Source organism: Denticeps clupeoides, unplaced genomic scaffold (genome assembly GCF_900700375.1).
Source record: "Denticeps clupeoides unplaced genomic scaffold, fDenClu1.1, whole genome shotgun sequence".
NCBI classification, from domain to species: Eukaryota; Metazoa; Chordata; class Actinopteri; order Clupeiformes; family Denticipitidae; genus Denticeps; species Denticeps clupeoides.
Window position 1 is genome coordinate 227,207 of NW_021630090.1, and position 19,574 is coordinate 246,780.

The window sequence follows — 19,574 nt, forward strand, 5'->3', positions numbered from 1 at the left end:
TACTATTATTATCATGTGATATCTATGATAATAACAACAAACAGAAGCATATGAAAGCAGGCGACACCGGAATCCATTTGTGACGTCTGTCGCTTTAACGCGACCACGTGACGTCAGGCGCGTCCCCGGCTCCGCGCGTCATCGTCTCGGGTCCCTGCTGAAGGACCATGGGCAGCACCGCGGCGGACGGACGCAAGAAGCCGGCCAGGAGGAAACGAGCGCTGCGCCTCAGCATGCCCGTGAGTGGTGACGTCATTCATTCGCGGCAATTACTCGTGAGGCGCTGATTGGATGGAGGGGCGGGGCGGGGCGGGGCGTGGTTTGGGGGTCAGCAGAAGCAAGAGGTGTGAAGTTGACTCCTGCTCAGAAGCCTTGTGAGATGTCCTCCTGGCGCTTCTCCTGATGCTCGGAGGTCAGGTGCCAGTGTCCTTACTGTCCTTCAGCCTGGAACCTGTGTGGACTGGTCTCAGATCAGTGGTCTGGGATTAAGGGTGGAAGCGAAGTGTTTGGATTTCACTGGTTCTGAATAATAGTGTTTACCTGCCTTCACCGCCGATCCTGTAATGCCCGGCCGCAGGAAGCCCCGCCCCGCGTCCTTTAGGAATGTGTGTGTTCCGACACGCCTCGGGTCAGCTGGCTGGGGGTGAGAGGCGTGGCGCCTCTTCCTGTAGCGTTTCAGCATGTAGAATCTGGGTGGTGCCCTGCTGCTGGATTCTGGCAATGTGGTGACCTTTGACCTGTGGATCAAGTCTTGTCTTTTTATTGTCCTGTTTATTTGTGTGTGTGTGTGTGAGTGTGTGTTTAATTATAATAAACGTTTTTTACATAGTTCAGAAGTGTGTGGAGGGGCGGGATTCGGGGTGAGGTGGGAGGCGGAGTCTGGGAGATGGATTCTGATTCATACCAAAACCGTGGCCTTCAGAGGACTAAACTATGGCCTTGTTACCTAAACACACACACCCAGGGCCAGCCCACATGTCCTTGGGGAGGAGGTGCCATGGTGTCCGTCAGCACCTCCTGGTCATCATCTCATGTCTGCTTCTCCTCCCTCCCACAATCCTGGACTCGTGCGGAGGAGACGGTGAGTATCTGCTGCTGATTGGATTCTTTGATATGGAAAGGTCGTGGGCGTGGCCTGTCCTTTTACCCTTGGATGTAGACCTGTGAGGAAACAAAAGTTCCTCGGAGATGCATTCATCTGAGGAACCATCCTCCGGGGTCTTGACCGCGGCTGGGCAGGAGGCGGGGCCTGGCTGCTGAAGGTCTGATGTTGTCCCCTGGCCGTGGTGACCTCACTGCCGCATGTGGTGGGTGTAGGGACGTGTCCAACTTCAGATGCCACCCGACCATCTGTAATAAGGCTGGACGCCCACACACAGTGTGTGACCGCGTTCTACGTACGAGCGCGTAGGAACGTTCTGTCAGCGGACTGCTGTGGAGGTGACGGGTTCGTTCTGCAGCGTGAACCTTGTAGGTGGAGGAAGCTGCCAGGTTGTGATGGTGCACCAATTACGCCTGGTTCTGTTGGAATATTGACGTGTGGGCACTGTGTTCCATAACCCGGTGATGTCTCGGCAGGACCCGAGCTCGTTCGCCATGCCCTTCCTGGAGGGAGACGCGGAGCCCGGGGACAAGGACAGCACGCGCAAGGTAGCCTCCCACGCCCACATTTTTCCATTCTGTAGAGACATCTTCTGTTTGTTCATTATTCATTTTGCTAGTTTAGTGCGTCTGTCTGTCTCATTGTTGTCTGCATGTTTTTGCCGGTGTCCCGTTTGTGGATGTCACACACGGTCAATTTATGTCACTATGAACTGACTAACATAAAGATCAACTTGGACTTGAAGACAGGAAGTATGTGGCCTCACACGCTCGAGTCCTGCCAACGTGTGGGCGGAGTTTAATATGCTTTGGTGGACTAGGTGGCCCAGCGTCCTTTTGTAGGACTAAATATGAAACGTTTCTTGCAAAATTCGGAAATTATTTTGTGGCCCATTAACAAAGAAATGATGCATCTACAATTTCAACAGGAGGTTTATTTAACAGTGAGGAAAAAGTTTCAAAAAAGTTCTAAATGAATTAAGTGTTGGAAGTGGGACAAAACCTTGTGGTTTTGGATGCGAAAATGTGAATTAATTTAGACATTTTCATTATTCTGTCTCTCACTGTTCAAATAATCCAACCGTTGAGAAAATGAACGGATCATTTTATGTACAAAACCAGCAGGGGTTCCACTGTATTCATATCACCGAGTCACAGTATGATGGACGAACACGTCCCCAATGCTCAGGGGGATTGAAGCACCGGCTCATCTCGTCCCCGACACCTTTAATTGGATCGGCGCCGTTAGTCGCCGGTGACATCAGCAGACTGGATAAGAGGATCAGGAATAAACGTCACCCGCCTGTCACAGACACACCTGGCCCAGCAGCAGCGTGGACACCGGGGCCACCGCGACCGCCTGGTCCAGATGCCTGGTGCCATTTTCCTGGCCTGGATCTTCACCACGAGGCGTGGTGGGACATGGTGCATCCATGGTGATGGGTGATGATGATGGGCTCCCAGTTCCCACAATGCCTCACTCCCATCTTGCCTGGATGCCCAGGCAGTAGAGACGGAGATGAATAAACTACGGTCAAACACTGAAGCGTGTGTGTGTGTGTGTGTGTGTGTGTGTGTGTGTTCCACAGGACGAGCTGACTTGCCACTCTGCCAGCCCCACCAAAGGCTTCTTCCCCTGGAGCCCCTTCAGTCGGCCGTCCAGCCCCATGTCTGCTCCAGCCAGGAGCAGGACCAGCCCGGGTTCACCCAAGACCATCTTCCCATACCCGCCCCACCAGGATTCCCCACCCAAGTCGCCCCGCCGCCTCAGCTTCACCGGAATATTCCGCTCGTCCTCGAAAGACTCCTCCAACGCCTCCACCTCCAGCTCCACCTCTCCAGTCAGCATCAGGCTCTTCTCTCGCGCCCGGAAAGGTAGGAGCCCGGGTCCCGCACTGCTCCAATGGTGACAAATTTCACGCGGTTTAATTCCGAGACAACGACCAGGGAGGCCAGAGATTCAGAATCTTCCACTGGAAGATGGTTCATTAGCATGAAGAACAGCGTTATTCCAAAATACAGTTGTAGTTGTGGCCTGAAGAGCGGGTGTGGAGGTGCCTCAGCAGCAGAGATGTTCCGTAATCTGGAAAGCAGGTTTAGTAATAATACGAATTGAACAAATGAACGTATGAAATCAGTCGTGTGTGTGGGGGGGGGCTCAGTTCCCCATGCAGGCTGGATCTGGATCTTCTACCTGACTAGAGCGTCCTGTATACAGAACCAGCATCTGATGTGTTGTCATCAGCAGCGTGATGATCCACGTGAGGTTGTTAGGTTCTGGTCTACTCGATGGTGCATGTTGTAAGTGTATTACGGGCTAACGTCAGGTTCCATCAGCTTCACGGGTGCAGAAGACACATCATTATACTGCCCGCATGTCCCGCGTTGCCGTCATGATCTCAGCTTTCTCACATAAACACACCGTAGGTGACAATTTCATTCATTTACTTATTGATAACCATCCTGGCGAAGAGTGAGGTGGCCGCTGCTTCAGCTTCATTATCCAGCCATAGTGCTGGTGATGTGGGCCACCGTAATCAGAAGGTTGCCGGTTCGAATCCCGAGCCGCCAAAGTTCCACTGAGATCCCCTTGATGAAGGTCCCGTCCCCACACGCTGCTCCCCGGGCGCCTGTCATGGTTCCACTGTCACCAAGGGTGATGGTTAAATATAGAGGACACGTTTCACCGTGTCACCATGTGCTGTGCTGCAGCGTCTCACAATGACAATCACTTCGCTTTCACACAATTACACCGTTCACGTTTTCATGGTGGTTTTCCTGGTCCTGCACCTGGGTGAACGGTGCTTTATAGGCCAGCTTGGGTGTTTGCTGTAAGTGTTTCTCTGCTGTGTTTATTTTATTAATCTATAAGTGTTCTTTGTATGATTTGAGTCGTGTCCTTCGTCTTATGAACTGGTAAATTGTGAATATGTACGGGGATATGGTGGTATACAGAGATCTAAAGTTGACCTGAATATGACCCCCCGCCATCTTGAGCTCACCCCAACAGGTGATGATTGTGGGGTGTAATTAAAGTGAGAGCGTGGTAGGCCGGGGGCCTTCGTGTGGGTCAAGGTCGGGTTGGTGGTTCAGGGATTGAGGAGCGTTAGTCTAAAAGCTTGCTGTGAATCTGTAGATTTTGTGGGTGGTAGTAGCCCCCACTTACTACCATCGTGTCCCTGGACAGTCTCCAGGGGGGGGACTGTCCCTGTAACTACTGACTGTAAGACGCTCTGGATAAGGGCGTCTGGTAAATGCTGGAAATGTAAATGTTTGGTCGTGTGAATGTATATTGATGCTATAATTGCTGGTTTTGTCTTTGTTTTTCTTCAGTATTTTTGGGGGTTTGAATTTTTGAGCACTTCTCGTGCTGTAAATAAACCTGCAGCTTTTGTCCTTCGCTGCACCTTTTTTTGTGGGGAAGCGCTCGGTGTAGACAGGACGCGGACACATTTGGCCTCAGGACTGGAGGTTATAGAACAAGCTGGTATTTGATGGTATTTATTCAAATCCATCAATGTGTTCCCTGTGTCCGAACCCTGATGAATTCTCCAAAAATGACCGTCTAGTTCTAGTCCACAGGACATATTTCAGTAAAAGGTTTGTTGAGAGATGCAGGGAACGTTTTCTTCTGGTGACTCCAGAGTCTGACAGTAAAAGACCTTGTTGAATAGTTTTGCTTTCTAGTGGTCCAATGGACAGGTCTATCAAGATGTCTTTTTGGTCTTCCAGTCCTCAGCTTGGACTCCAATAACATGCCAAACTGAGGAGATCCTTTGCTGTCTTCTTCTAGTCCTCTCCTGCTTTGTGAGACTTTTTCTACTGCTTTGAAAGCATGTTCTTCATCTTCAGTCCGTCTTCTGCTGTCCTCCAGGCTTTGGAGACGGCGTGGGCGAGAGCGCGGCACTGGTGTAAACTGTTGAGTCTGTTTTGCTCAGGTTCTCCGTGGTTGTGGTGAAGAACCCGGTTCCCATCGCTGATGTTGTTTTGTCTGACGTGGAGCTGGAAGCCTGTAATTGTGTAATTAGTGGCTGTTGGGGCGACGTGATGGGCTGTAATTACACCGACTCCACCTGCTCACCACCTTCACCTGCACCCCCATTTCTACATTTACATTTCCAGCATTTATCCAGAGCCACTTACAGTCAGTAGTTACAGGGACAGTCCCCCCCTGGAGACACTCAGGGTTAAGTGTCTTGCTCAGGGTAGTAAGTGGGATTTGAACCCAGGTCTTCTGGTTCATAGGCGAGTGTGTTACCCGCTTGGCCACTACCACCCTACGCCGCTGGTAACGCCGCTGGACAAGGTACTGTTACTGTCCACATGCGGTCCAGCAGGTCCAGCTGCTTTTCCCTTGTGACAGACACACTTCATCTGCTTCGTGCATCGTTCTCCTCTGCCTGGTGCTCGTGAGGAGCTTCTCAGGAACCTGGACATGAACCGCTCTGACATTGTTCTGTATTTCCCTCACACACTCCTGAGCTGCATGTGAAGATAATATCTGTGGATATTGTAGGGTGGTACCACCATCGTGTCCCTGAGCAGGACACTTAACCCTGAGTGTCTCCAGGGGGGGACTGTCCCTGTAACTACTGATTGTAAGTCGCTCTGGATAAGGAGGTCTGGTAAATGCTGGAAATGTAAATGGATGAGCAGCGCTGCACCACGCCGCAAAGTGAAGACACCAGAAGGTCTGCAGAGTTAGAAGAACAGCTTCAGCGTGCAGGAAAGTCTTACACAACGTGTGTGTTGCTGACCGCGTAGGAGGAAATTGCTCAGAGAAACGAACACACACACACTCTCTTACATAACTCCACCAGTCTCTCAAGGTTCCATCTCACTCAGGCCACCACAGTTTGACTGGCAGCTGTAGGTCAGTGGGTCAAAGTTCATTCCACTGTCTCCAGATGCCACTGCTCGGCCTGTCCACATGCGTCTCAGTGTTATTTGGTGTTCATATCAGTATGGACATTCAGGGTGTGTGCAAGTAATCGCAGTCGTACTTTCAATTGAATAAGATGAATTAATCGTCCCCATGTTATATTCAATAATCAATCAATTAATTGGTTGATGACTATTCTATTCCAGGCACAATTAAATGCATGAAATGGTAGTAGCCTAGCAGGTAACACACTCGCCTCAGGACCAGAAGACCCAGGTTCAAACCCCACTTACTACCATTGTGTCCCTGAGCAAGACACTTAACCCTGAGTGTCTCCAGGGGGGGACTGTCCCTGTAACTAGTGGCTGTAAGGCCACTAGTGGTGATTTTCTGCTGGTGATATTCTGCTCCTCTTTCCGCTTTCACCAGCATTTCATTTCAGGAACTACTGACTGATTACGTCACATGAAGCAGCAGCAGTTTCTGCACACCGTGTGTGTGTGTGTGTGTGTGTGTGCGGGTGGGTGTGTGTGTGTGAGCACCTCAAAGGGATGGGGGTGGCGGTTGACACTGGAAATGTTCGATAAGCTGAAAAAGCTCCAGCGGCTTCCAGGAAGCCCTCCTCATCATGCTAATGGACCAAGCTGGGCTGGATTCAGGTTGATGGTGGAACTGCTAATAAATCAGCATCTAATAAACCAGACAGCTTCAGACTGACAGCAGTTCGCTCAGCCGAGTGAAGAAAAAGTCTTCAAGTGACACGATGAAGCGTGTGCGACTGCTCCTCACCTTCTAAATCACAATAGGAGCCGTTTAAAGCTTACTTTGTATTATGGGATATGGTGGGTGTGTCCTTGTTTCCATCATGGTGCTTTTTGCTGGTTCAAGTTAGTTTTAGCAATGATCATAATGTGAAATTTCGAACTGGAATAAGCATGAATAGACGTGAAGAGACGTGAGCAGGACCGTTTGAAGATGTCTCCATGCTTCACGCTGCTCTGCCAGGATCAGGCCTTCCACACTGCAGAAGATGGTGAAACTTAAAAATAAATTCGAGGGCCCATCAACCTCGAACTGGAATGGATGGTTTTCTTCCACCACTGCGCCATCTAGTGTTCATAATCATGTTCACAATCAGTGTTCTTGTCATCCCAACTAGTGAAATGAAAAATGATCAATCATTCCATGACTCTCATCTCACTCACTTCCTGCCACTAGATGGAAGCAGAAGACCAGGGAAGAGCCTGAAGATACCGGAGAGCTGTAGCCCTCAGCACGTGGTGGAATCATATGATCAGTGATGGAATCTCCTTCTTCTCTGATGTCCAGGAGCGTTCACATTCGAACAAGTTTTTGAAGGACGCCCGTGTGTGGGAACTATTGAGTGATGCTCATCTACACCCTGTTAGATTGTGCTGTTCTGCTGCATGTTAAATGAATGATGGGAAGGATGATCGCTCAGGCGTCCCGCCAAGAAGTCACATCTCACGCACCGAAGCCCTGGAAACAATAATAATAATGATAACCCCTCGGCGTCATCACTCATTTGATCGGGACGAGCTCGGGGTGGGGACGAGGGTGGAGTGAGGAGGTGACGTGTCCACTCCCTCCACGCTGAGGAGCATCGGAAGCAGTCAAGCAGTGAGCCATCTGTTTACCTCTCTCTCTCTCTCTGTGTGTGTGTTCTGGGCCGGTTCTGTTTCTGGTCCAGGAAACAGTGATGCTTGCAGGCTGTTGCCATAGTAACAGTACAACTTCTCCATGCTGGTTTCCAGCAGTTGTGGAGCTCGGTAGCCCTGAACCGAGAACTGTGGATCCAGGAGACGAGGTGACTTCCTGTCCTGACCGATGGATGAAGGGACCAGGCCTCCCTCCCTTGTCTGTGTGTGTAGGAAGGGGACATCTGGAAACCTTCTAAAATATTCGGTCCCTTTTCGTTATAAACTTATAAAGTGAAGTGATTGTCACATGTGATACACAGCAGCACAGCACACGGTGCCCACAGTGAAATTTGTCCTCTGCATTTAACCCATCACCCTTGGTGAGCAGTGGGCAGCCATGACAGGCGCCCGGGGAGCAGTGTGTGGGGACGGTGCTTTGCTCAGTGGCACCTCAGTGGCACCTTGGCGGATCGGGATTCGAACCGGCAACCTTCTGATTACGGGGGCACTTCCTTAACCGCTAGGCCACCACTGCCCCCGATGATTGGAGATCTGAATATACCTCCCCCCACACACTGCTCTCTGGGCTCCTTTTATGGTTAAATAAAGAGGACGCATTTCGTTGAGGACACAGTGACAAAACAATCACTTTCACATTCTCACACACACTCAGGAGTGTTAAGTCCACCCGGTGTTAGCAGGTGACGTGTGGACAGGTCCCTCAGCAGCTGACTGGTCGGGTGACGGGGACGTCAGCACGACGCAACACCGCCGGCCAGCAGTGCGACAGTCACAGGCCACATGACACACACACACAGACTACTGCAGTGTCCTAAAAAGGGGGTGTCACCTGAGCCCCCTCTATCTTTGTCCACTTCTCTCGTCCTCCAGGTGGCGCTGCAGTCGATTTAGCGCATGGTGCGCTGCTCCACTGACCCGTCTCACACACACACACTGGGATCTGACCACCAGCACAGAAAATAAATAACATAAAGGGTCTAACCATGCAGAACCATGACCAGAACGGTTCTAATAAAATGCAGCTAAAATGTTTTATTATTATTAGGTTAAATAATTGTATGTAAATGAGTATCTAGGTTGATTATTCTGATCAATGACTGTGAATTACCTCATCAAATGATCCAAATTTTATTGTCATGACTTTATGTTCTGACCAATCAAAACAAGGCACCTTTACTTTGCTTTACTTTACTTGGCAGACGCTTTTATCCAAAGAGACTTACAGGAGAACGACACCAGCGATTCTCATTCGGTTTCTATAGATTTTGAGTTTATTAAACTAAGATCCTGATAAGGCCCAACTTGTCAGGAATAGAACGTGATAGGGAGTTGTTAGGTGCTTTTTGTGAGTGTGTGTGCATGTGTGTGTGTTTAGTGTTAAGACTCGTCTGAAAAACGCTTCTTCAGCTGCTTGTTAAAGGCGGTGGTAGTCTCGGCTATTCGAATGAGCAGGACAAGTTGTCCCACCAGCCAGGGACAACAAAGGAGAACAGAGTCGATTGGGACCGGAGACCCCGTGAAGAGGGAATTTTCAGTCTCGTTCCGTTTGCGGATCTGAGAGGGCGTGCCGGAGTGTATCTGGCTGGGGCACCTGGGGGCATTCTGTTCTCTAATCGATGACCTGCTGGTTCTAGTTCTGGCCTGTGTGTCTGTGTTCCTGATTCCTCACTCATTACACTGATGGAAGTGTGTGGGCTCGTGGTGAAACCCGTTTAGGTTCCTTCCTGCCCAACCGGAACCTGTTTTTTCCACCGGACTGCTAAATCGTGGAACATTTTTAGATAAATCTGAACGGTAGCAGATACAGACTTCAGACGTTCTCACGTTCCTCACGTTCCTCTGAAACCTGGAGAACGTTTCAGTCATCTTCACAAGGCGATGGTTATAGAGACGTGTTCTATTTCCAGTCTGTTATGTGTGAAAAACATCAGCGGTTCTGTCTGGGTTGGGGTCACCAAGTCTACGGGACCATGGAGGTTCCTCGTAGGAGAAGAGGTAGCGGTCCTGGGCCATGAATGCTCTGTTTCCCTGGGTTACTGTTACTGTGTCTGATCTGCCTTAGGTGCTCATTAGCTTGACCTTTGCTCCACGCGATGGTGAGACGTCGTCTCGTCCCTCAGAAGCAGGTTGTTGAGACAGAAATAGGAGCAGATGAAGCAAAACGCTGATAAATACTGCAGGAGACCACAACAGGCTGAGGCTCACCAGAACACTGACCTTTCATCCACAAAACAACACGGAACAGTCAGCATAGAAGGAGAACCCCAACCTGAAGATTCTTTAGGTTTTGGTTCTTCAAGACCTGTTTTTAAGAGCCTTTTAATGTCCATTTTGAAGGTTTCTTCAAATTGAGGTTCCAGATTGTTAAATGGGACAATGGATTCACTGCTTCTGACCAGCTTAATGAGATGGAAATCTTCAGATCTCAATCTCAGGAGCCCCAGGTTGGTCAATGTGTTACAGCTGGGCGGAGTCACGTTAGTGGAGAGGTCAAGGACGTTCCTCAGCGTGCTACCACCACCACCTACATCCTCCAGGCCAGTGATTACTTTCCGCTTCCAAAAATCCAAACTCTTTGTTCTTTCCGTGGCCTCGGCCGCAGTGCTTTGAAGACATCAGGGTTTTAGCGGAACTGCTCGACCTACTGCACATGACCGGGAAAGTGACGTGAAGGTCATTATGAAGCACAGCACACGGTGACATGGTGAAACGTGTCCTCTGCATTTAACCATCACCCTTGGTGAGCAGTGGGCACCATGACAGGCGCCCGGGGAGCAGCGTGTGGGGACGGGACCTTCATCAAGGGGACCTGTTTGGCACCTTGGCGGTTCGGGATTCGAACCCACAACCTTCTGATTACGGGTCCACATCCCTACCCACTAGACCCTGGTTCGGGGAAGCGTAGAGAAGTTGCTCTGAGGAGCACCCTACTCACCGACCTCTAATTCTCATAAATAGTTCATATGGCCCCGCCCTACCGCACGTATCTAATAACTGTGTGTCACCTGTGTCACCTTTTTTTGTAAATAAAGGTCACATTTTTACCGGGGCAGACGGGGCCCGGCGCCTGCGTTCAGGTAAATAATGCAGCTGCTTTAAAAAGTTAATGATCCCACGAAAAAAGCACTGACCCCAAACCCACACTTCACATTCTTCTCCTGCTGCTCCCCACCGGTTCTCCTTAGAACCGCCGCGTCCCTGTCCTCTCCGGAACAAAATCTTGTAGACCAGCTGGCTCCGTCCTGGAGTTCCAGACCTGCTGCATGGTTCTTTACGTGTGTGTGTGTTTTGTAAATAAATGTGTGAACCTGTTTGTGTTGCTTTAATACGCCCATGTGTCATAAAAACTGTCATGTCAGGACGGGACACACACACTGAAACTTTAGAGCTGTGTGTGTGTGTGTGTGTGTGTGTGTGTGTGTACACACCAGGGGGGGTCTGTTTCAGCCAATCGCTGCCAGTGTGTGACAGAGCCAGGACTGGTTTCCTTTTACAGTCTCTCAGCGATGCAGGCTATTTTAAAGAGACACACACACACACACACACACACACAGCTGTACCTGACAGTCTGCAGCGGAGAGAGCCGGCGGAGAACAACAGAACCATTGCTGACCCGGGGGGGGCGCCGCAGAACCAGGTCCTGGGTGTGATAGAATGACCCTTCAGACCCGACCTCGGGACTGAAGCAGAGAGGAACCCGGAACGTTCCGGCAGGACAGGCATGCCCTGCTGGGCCGGCGCAGACGCTGACCCACAATCCCTCAGTGACCCATGAAGCGCTTCAGCAGTCTGCGAGGGAGCAGGAAGCGCAAGGAGCAGGACGGGCGGACAGGACGCCGCCAGTCCGAGCCCCACGGCCTCCTGGGGAGCAGCAAGAAGGAAATGAAGTGCATCGCGGCGTCGGCGTCTCTCGGCCACCTGCACACAGGTACGGATCATTAACATAACCAAGCAGCCGCTCGGTGCGGGGACGAGACCCTCATCCTGTCCATGTGAAGGAAAGGGGCGTGGCCTTATTCAGCAGCATGCACTCAGCTGTACTTTCAGACGTGTCACTCTGTCATCGTGGATTATTTTGGCACAGCTGACTGAGGCCATAACTGTGGATAAAAGAACTCCACAGTAACTTTACATTTACGGCATTTACCAGACGCCCTTATCCAGAGTGTCTTACAGTCAGTAGTTACAGGGACAGTCCCCCCCTGGAGACACTCAGGGTTAAGTGTCTTGCTCAGGGACATGATGGTAGTAAGTGGGGTTTGAACCTGGGTCTTCTGGTTGATAGGCGAGTGTGTTACCCACTAGGCTACTACCACCCAGTAGTTACAGGGACAGTCCCCCCCCCTGGAGACACTCAGGGTTAAGTGTCCTGCTCAGGGACACAATGGTAGTAACTGGGGTTTGAACCTGGGTCTTCTGGTTCATAGGTTAGTGTGTTTCCCGCTAGGCTACTACCATCCAGTAGTTACAGGGACAGTCCCCTCCTGGAGACACTCTTGTTAAGTGTCTTGCTCAGGGACACGATGGTAGTAAGTGGGGTTTGAACCTGGGTCTTCTGGTTCATAGGTGAGTGTGTTACCCATTAGGCTACTACCACCCTACTTTACCTTCTGTAGTAAAATAAAGCATATATAAAGATTTATAAAAACTAAAGACACTTTTCATTTAAAAGTACCTTCAAAGTAAGCAGAATGGATTGAATGAGTTCTAGAGCAGGAGCAGAACCACACTGGGATCTATCAAGCCGCTGGGCTTTATGGGGTCTGAAGGTTTCTTCAATAAACAGGGCGCAGTAAATGGGTTGAACAGTAAATGGGTTGAACAGTAACTGGCGGAACGTCGCGGTTCTGATGCGAGGAACGTCACCGGTCTCCTGTACCGACGCGGGGTGGACTTCACCAGAAGTCACACTCACATCTTCCTCTGCTCCGTTTCTGGGGCTTTTATGTCCAGCGCTGTCTCCCCTCCGTCAGATCTTCACTGTGGACGAGACCAGTTCCTGGAGGTCTGATGAGGATCTCTGGGGAGGGCCATCGGGTTTTCGGGACGTTGTTGTGGTGAAATTCTACACACCTACATACATAACTCCACACAACCTGACACAAAACCCGAGGCCCTCAGCCATTTCCCATCAGCCCCTGCGTCCCTCAATAGGCCCTTTCACCAGTGGCCTAAATATAGAAAGCAGCAGGAACGAGGCGACGAGGGCACGGAGCAACTCAGCACATTCGACCGCTTGTTTACACCATCGTTCAACACCGCGCAGGTAACCATGGCAACCAGACAGCGACCACGCCTCCTCAAATGAAGGAAGCTGCCCTAACCATCATCCCAAATATTATAATCACAACATCAGAACAGAGTATAGTTGTTCCTCCCCGTGTCTTATGCCAACTTCTAACCCACCTCCACAGATCTATATCCCACCACAAGTATTCTGAGACATAAATTATGAAGTGACTGAGAAAATCTGAAATACTGTGACATCATAAAGGTTTTTTGATGAATATATTTCGTCAAAACAGTAGAATAGAGCATTAATGTCACAGGACAGATGTTCTGAGGGGTCTTCACTTTTCTGATGATGGTGTTGGGGAAGAGGTTCTGAAATAAGGGAGAGATGGACGCGTCCCTCAATTGACTTTGTGCTCTTTAAGGGTCAGTGCAGCCAAGTGTAACTTTTTCAGAATGAACTTTATTAGAGACACCACCACCCCAATGGTCAGCAGTGTAAAGTGTCCCAACGCTGGTTTAACTGCTGAGGTATGCCCTGTAATCTCATAAAGGCCTTGATCAGTGATATATCAGGAGTTGAAGGAAGGTCAAGGATGTGCAGCCAAAAACTCATGAGCCCTTCTAACCTTGATCTCTATTTCTGTCCTCTTATCATGGCCGGGCTATTTCCATGCGTCTCATGATGACTGGAGTCCAGGACTGGAGCCGCTTTTGTGTAACTGAAGCCCCCCCGTTAACAGCAGGGGGGGTTAATGTGGGTCAGCAGGCAAACTGTGCTGAGGCGCGAGCAGGAATCAGCAAAGTGTGGGGTGACTTTAACTTTCCAGGCCTGTCACACAACTTTCTGTCTGTCTGTATCTGTGTGTATAAGAGCCTTTTATAAGGTTCTAAGAAGAAAAGCACAACAGAAGAACCTGGAGATGGTCTAGCTTTTAAGCCTAGATGGTCTACAGTCCATCAGGCCAGTGGTGACCTAGTGGTAAGGAAGTGGACCAGTAATCAGAAGGTTGCCGTTTCGAATCCCGAACTGCCAGGGTACCACTGAGGTGCCACTGAGCAAAGCACCGTCCCCACACACTGCTCCCCGGGCGCCTGTCATGGTGCCACTGCTCACCAAGGGTGATGGTTAAATGCAGAGGACACGTTTCACCATGTCATCATGTGCTGTGCTTGCTGTGCATCATAATGACTTCACTTTCCCATGTTCTCCACACTTTCTCTGCTTGTGCAGTAGATCCATTGTGACTCTAGGTGGCAGCAGTCCGTTGCTGTAAACCTGCATCTCTGGAGTGATGTGAAATCATCTGCCCAGTTTCGCTTCAGCTCATCTGACTGGTTTTCCGGTGTTAAAATACCTCATGCAGATACATCCACCCACCTACACCACAATCCCAAATAATGAACGTCGTTGACAGACCTGTCAGAGCCTTGGTTGATAAGGAACTAATTTTCCTGGTTACCCAGAGCATCGCATGAAGAGCTAGAGACAGGATGACATTATTATTCACTGACAGTGGAACCTCCAGAGAACCATTCCTAATGAGCTGCTTCCTCTTTATCTCTCCATCAGCAGATGAAATGATGTCTGGGTTTATCTGTGCTGCCTGAGGATTATTCTTTGTGCTCAGGGGTTAACTGATTTGGCCTGGGGTCAAGAAGCCCTGGCTAATTGCACATTAAAGAAAAACATTTTTAAATGGTGGAAGGTTATGAGGACTGAGGAATAAAAAAAAAAAAAAATGTTAGTATGTTAGTATGTTGGTTGGTATGTTAGTATTTTGGTTGGTGTGGTGGTTAGTATGGCTGTTAGTATGTTGGTTGATGTGGTGGTTGGTGTGGGGGTTGATGTGGTGGTTAATATGTCTGTTCGTATGGTGGTTGGTGTGGTGGTTAGTGTATCTGTTAGTATGTTGGTTGGTGTGGTGGTTCGTATGTTAGTATGTTGGTTGGTATGTTAGTCTTTTGGTTGGTATGGTGGTTAGTATGTCTGTTAGTATGTTGGCTGATGTGGCGGTTAGTATGTTTGCTAGTATGTTGGTTGGTGTGGTTGTTAGTATGTTGGTTGGTGTGGTTGTTAGTATGTTGGTTGGTGTGGTTGTTAGTATGTTGGTTGGTGTGGTGGTTCGTATGTTAGTATGTTGGTTGGTATGTTAGTATTTTGGTTGGTGTGGTGGTTAGTATGTCTGTTAGTATATTGGTTGATGTGGTGGTTGGTGTGGTGGTTGATGTGGTGGTTAATATGTCTGTTAGTATGTTGGTTGGTGTGGTGGTTAGTATGTATGTTAGTATGTTGGTTGGCATGTTAGTATTTTGGTTGGTGCGGTGGTTAGTATGTCTGTTAGTATGTTGGTTGGTGTGGTGGTTGATGTGGTGGTTAATATGTCTGTTTGTATGGTGGTTGGTATATTAGTATTTTGGTTGGTGTGGTGGTTAGTATATCTGTTAGTATGTTGGTTGGTGTGGTGGTTGGTGTGGTGGTTGATGTGGTGGTTAATATGTCTGTTAGTATGTTGGTTGGTGTGGTGGTTAGTATGTATGTTAGTATGTTGGTTGGCATGTTAGTATTTTGGTTGGTGCGGTGGTTAGTATGTCTGTTAGTATGTTGGTTGGTGTGGTGGTTGATGTGGTGGTTAATATGTCTGTTTGTATGGTGGTTGGTATATTAGTATTTTGGTTGGTGTGGTGGTTAGTATATCTGTTAGAATGTTGGTTGGTGTGGTGGTTGATGTGGTGGTTAATATGTCTGTTTGTATGGTGGTTGGTGTGGTGGTTAGTATGTATGTTAGTATGTTGGTTGGCATGTTAGTATTTTGGTTGGTGTGGTGGTTCGTATGTCAGTATGTTGGTTGGTGTTAACAACATGGCTCACATTCACAGTTCCGCCTGGAAGGAGGTGAGTAGAGCATATATCAGTGTGAGAAGCGATTGATGGCTATTGTATTAAGCTCACCTCATTTACATTTACAGCATTTATCAGACGCCCTTATCCAGAGCGACTTGCATTCAGTAGTTACAGGGACAGTCCCCCCTGGAGCAACTTAGGGTTAAGTGTCTTGCTCAGGGACACAATGGTAGTAAGTGGGATTTGAACCTGGGTCTTCTGGTTCATAGGCAAGTGTGTTACCCACTAGGCTACTACCACCCTCCTGCTCACTCCTGGTCTGGTGCCGGTTTTTCAGTTGTTCTGCTGATGTGTTTAATACAGCAGGATGTGCTGAAGGTGATGAAAATGTGTGTGTGTGTTAGGTTCATGATGATTGAAGTGTAATGACCTCCATGGATTTACGACATGGAGGAGAATAACGGCTCCCTGAGGAGGAGGGAGAAGCTGATGACATCATTTCAGCATCTCCTCTGCTCAGCAGTTATTTCACTTGTTTACTCCAGGCTGTTGCCTGGGGCATTGAAAGGAAAATCCCAAACACACACACACACACACACACACACACACACACACACACACTCTTTCTGGAAGAGCTGGGCGTGTCCTGCAGTGTTAATGATTTATACGAGGGCTGCATAGTGTGGATTTGAACTCCTGCTGTGATGGAGGGGAGGTTGTTACCTACATCAGCTCATTATCATTCTGCTGAGGTCCCTGCTCCATCTCTAAATCACCGCAGTGGAGAACCCGATACGTCCCGTCTCCTCCTCTCCACACACACTTCTCGCAGCTGAAAGCGGAGCCGCCGCCCGATTTTATCGCTACGCCCCAGTCGGCTCTGGCTGGAAGATGATCGGAGATGTTTACAGTTTAAAGGGCAGGTTTCACCTTCAGTCCAGATATGGGCTGTTTTATCGTGGATGGGACCTGTGCGTCTCTTCATATCGTCCCTCTTAATCTCCTTCAGGCACATTCTTTGCCTGGGTGACTGGTAACCAACTGTTTATCCAACATGCAGCTACACACACACACACACACACACACACACACCACACAGTCTGTGTATTGTAGGTTACCCCTCTACCCTGGGGACAGTACACTAGGGGCATATTAGATGTAGTTTGTGGGCGTGGTCACTAATGTCACCATCACGAGTTCACCAATCAGAAGGCTCGAATTAAAGTGCTGATATTCTGCATGTTGGTGGTGTGGGGTAACCTCTGGTGGTCAAGTTAGCCCACTAAAACACACACACACACACACACACACAGAGAGAGAGACAGGGTGGCCGTCTCTAATAAAGTGGCCAGGTTGCGTGTGTTTCATCGTATTTTTCCACTCTCTCTCGCTCAGCCTCAAGCGTCACCTCTCCACCAACCACCCCACCGACACATGTGACCAAACCAGCGTTCCCCGGGAAGACGTCCCGCCGGCAGCCAGAACGCCAGGATGAGAGGACACGCCCCCTCTCCTCCCCTCCGGACACAGGGCAGCAGCTCAGCCCGCCTCCATGCTCCTCTTCCTCCTTTTCATCCTCCAAGCCGCCCCTCACTCCCTCGTCTGCACCCATCTCCACCTCACGACTGGTGAGTCCCACGTCCATCACCGTTTCCTGCAGCGTTTAACAGACAGGAACAGGAAGTGGCGCCGTCCCAGTCCATCAAGGGACATTATCTTGCTCAAGCCCTTCATGTAATGCTGGTAAAAGGATGAGATAATGGCCACCACCATCTGCACGCTGTTGTCCTCTCCTCCTGCCTGAGTCCAGCTGGGTGACCCGGGTGTCCCCGACCGTGGTGCCGCCGGTTGACATCTTGAGTTTATTGATGTAGCGCTGCAGCCCATCACTGTACGAGAACATTAGATCATAGTTACAGCTTTCAGCTTGATGCTGAAATATTAATAATCATCATCATGTTCTTCTCTGGAGCAGGTAGCAGCTTTTCCTCTCGTGAGGGTCTAAAAGCAGCGAAACCATTAGCACGTGGAGAAGACCTGAGCATGATGGAGTGTGTGAGTGTGTGGGGCTGGATTACACTGTGATGTACTCGGCCAGAAGACAGACCGTCATCTGTAGTGGCATGGACCTCAGATTTTTTCTAGGGATGTGCGGATCCATATCCATAATGTCCATTCCAAGTTGGCTCTTCTATTTCTGCACCACGTTCCAACTGAAAGTAGAAATACTGCTCCTCACACATCAACACGACACCACAACCCCCTCAGAAAATCTTCCACTTTCCAATCACATTCCGTATCGGATCGGCATCACTGATACCACCCTGAATTTTACTTGGAATCGGAGAGAAAAGGAAACCTGTGGAATCGCTCATTCCTAGTTTTTTCTTCCGAACCACAACGTGACCTGTACATGACCTTCCGTCACGTTCACCGGCTTTATAAAACCTCCATCATCTCCTACATGCTTTAAAGTTACCTTGATGGGTCTGGGTCATGGTAACAAGAGACACTGACCAATCACACGACAGCAGGAAGGGGAAAGTGACCAATCAAGGTGCATGTGTGTGTATGTGTGTGAGTTTTTGTGTGTGTGTGTGTGTTTGAGTTTGCCTGGGTTACAAGACTCCTGCTATGGGCGGGGATGTTAATGCACTTGTTTGTTTGCTCTTTGACTTTTACATTCCGCTGCCACGCCCTTCGACTGGGCACAGAAGAATTTGAATACACACTCACACTTTATTCCAGACACAGCTTCAGGCATGCAGTGTATGTTGGAGCTGGGTTTCTGTGTGTGTGTGTATGTGTGTGTTTGTTGGAGGTCTAGCAGGGTTTCTCTCTCTGTGTGTGTGTGTGTGTGTGTGTGTTCTTCTACACTAGTACATTTTACTGTGTTTGTTGGAACGTCAGCTGTGGATTAGTGACGTCATGGTCCGCACGTGCGCGCCGGTAACATCCTAATATGGTAAAAAAAACGAGAGGTGGGCGGAGCAAATGAAAGGAATTACACAGACAGACACAGAGAGACAGAGAGAGAGAGAGAGACGCGTTGATTCTGCCATGCATTATTACATAAAACCCTGAATCCTGCGGGCACTGTTTTAAAGAGGACGTGGGGGCGTGGCAAGGACACACCACGTGACCGGGGAAGACCCTGAGCCCACCCACCGCCCGCACCTGGAGATAAACAAACCCCACGTGGTCTCCTTTCCCGCACATTTACGCGACGGAGCCGTTCTGCGGAAAACCCGCGGACCTGGCAACACGTTTCCGAGGCGGGGCCGCGCCTGCCGGTGTGCGCATGCGCGTTCGCTGCGCGTCGTAACGCGTCCGTCCGTCCGTCCGTCCGTCCCTCCCCGCGACTGCAGCAAACCGGAGCGGGGGACTTACCGGCGACGCGGAGGCTGTCGCTGTCGCCGATCTCCACACTCACCGTGTCCCCGTGTCCCCGCAGGTCCCCGGCGTGGCTGAAGGCATGCTGGAGAAACTGGAGCTGGAAGATGAAGGTGAGTCTGCTGGTGGTCGGGGGTTCAGAGGTCAAGCCGAACCCTGCAGGTTCCTGTCCGTCGTGTGTGTGTGTGTGTGTGTTGCATGACGTCAGCATCTATGGTCCTGATGCGGGGTCCCCCTGCCGTCGTCATGGTCACCGGTCGTGTGTGTACCCTCTGCAGCAGATTAGAATATTCCGTTTTTCCACAACATTCCTCAAGTTATTAAAGTCTTAGTCTGAGCCGCAGGAGAAGTGCATGCTGGGTAAGAGCTTGCGGGGATGCTGTTCAGTTATGGATTATGTTACATCTAATAACCGGGTTCCGCTGGCGTTCCTCGTCTG

General features: G+C 49.7%; 1 protein-coding gene across 6 annotated transcripts in view; it reads left to right on the plus strand.

Annotated features, from left to right (window-relative positions):
* The first annotated feature begins 114 nt into the window (after positions 1 to 114).
* LOC114783290 (5'-AMP-activated protein kinase subunit gamma-1-like) overlaps positions 115 to 19,574 on the plus strand; it is a 29,840-nt gene continuing 10,380 nt past the window's right edge. For 4 of the 6 annotated variants that reach the window (XR_003748466.1, XR_003748467.1, XM_028968708.1 and 1 more), the window contains exons 1-5: positions 115 to 239; positions 1,579 to 1,650; positions 2,691 to 2,976; positions 17,138 to 17,370; positions 19,197 to 19,248. Coding sequence is in view for 4 of the 6 variants with exons in the window: in XM_028968708.1 (XP_028824541.1) it covers positions 168 to 239; positions 1,579 to 1,650; positions 2,691 to 2,976; positions 17,138 to 17,370; positions 19,197 to 19,248 (715 nt within the window). In the remaining 2 variants the exon portion in view is untranslated. Of the gene's footprint in view, positions 240 to 1,578; positions 1,651 to 2,690; positions 2,977 to 11,159; positions 11,594 to 17,137; positions 17,371 to 19,196; positions 19,249 to 19,574 lie in introns of those variants that run through there. The other 2 variants (XM_028968711.1, XM_028968710.1) reach the window with 2 other exon arrangements.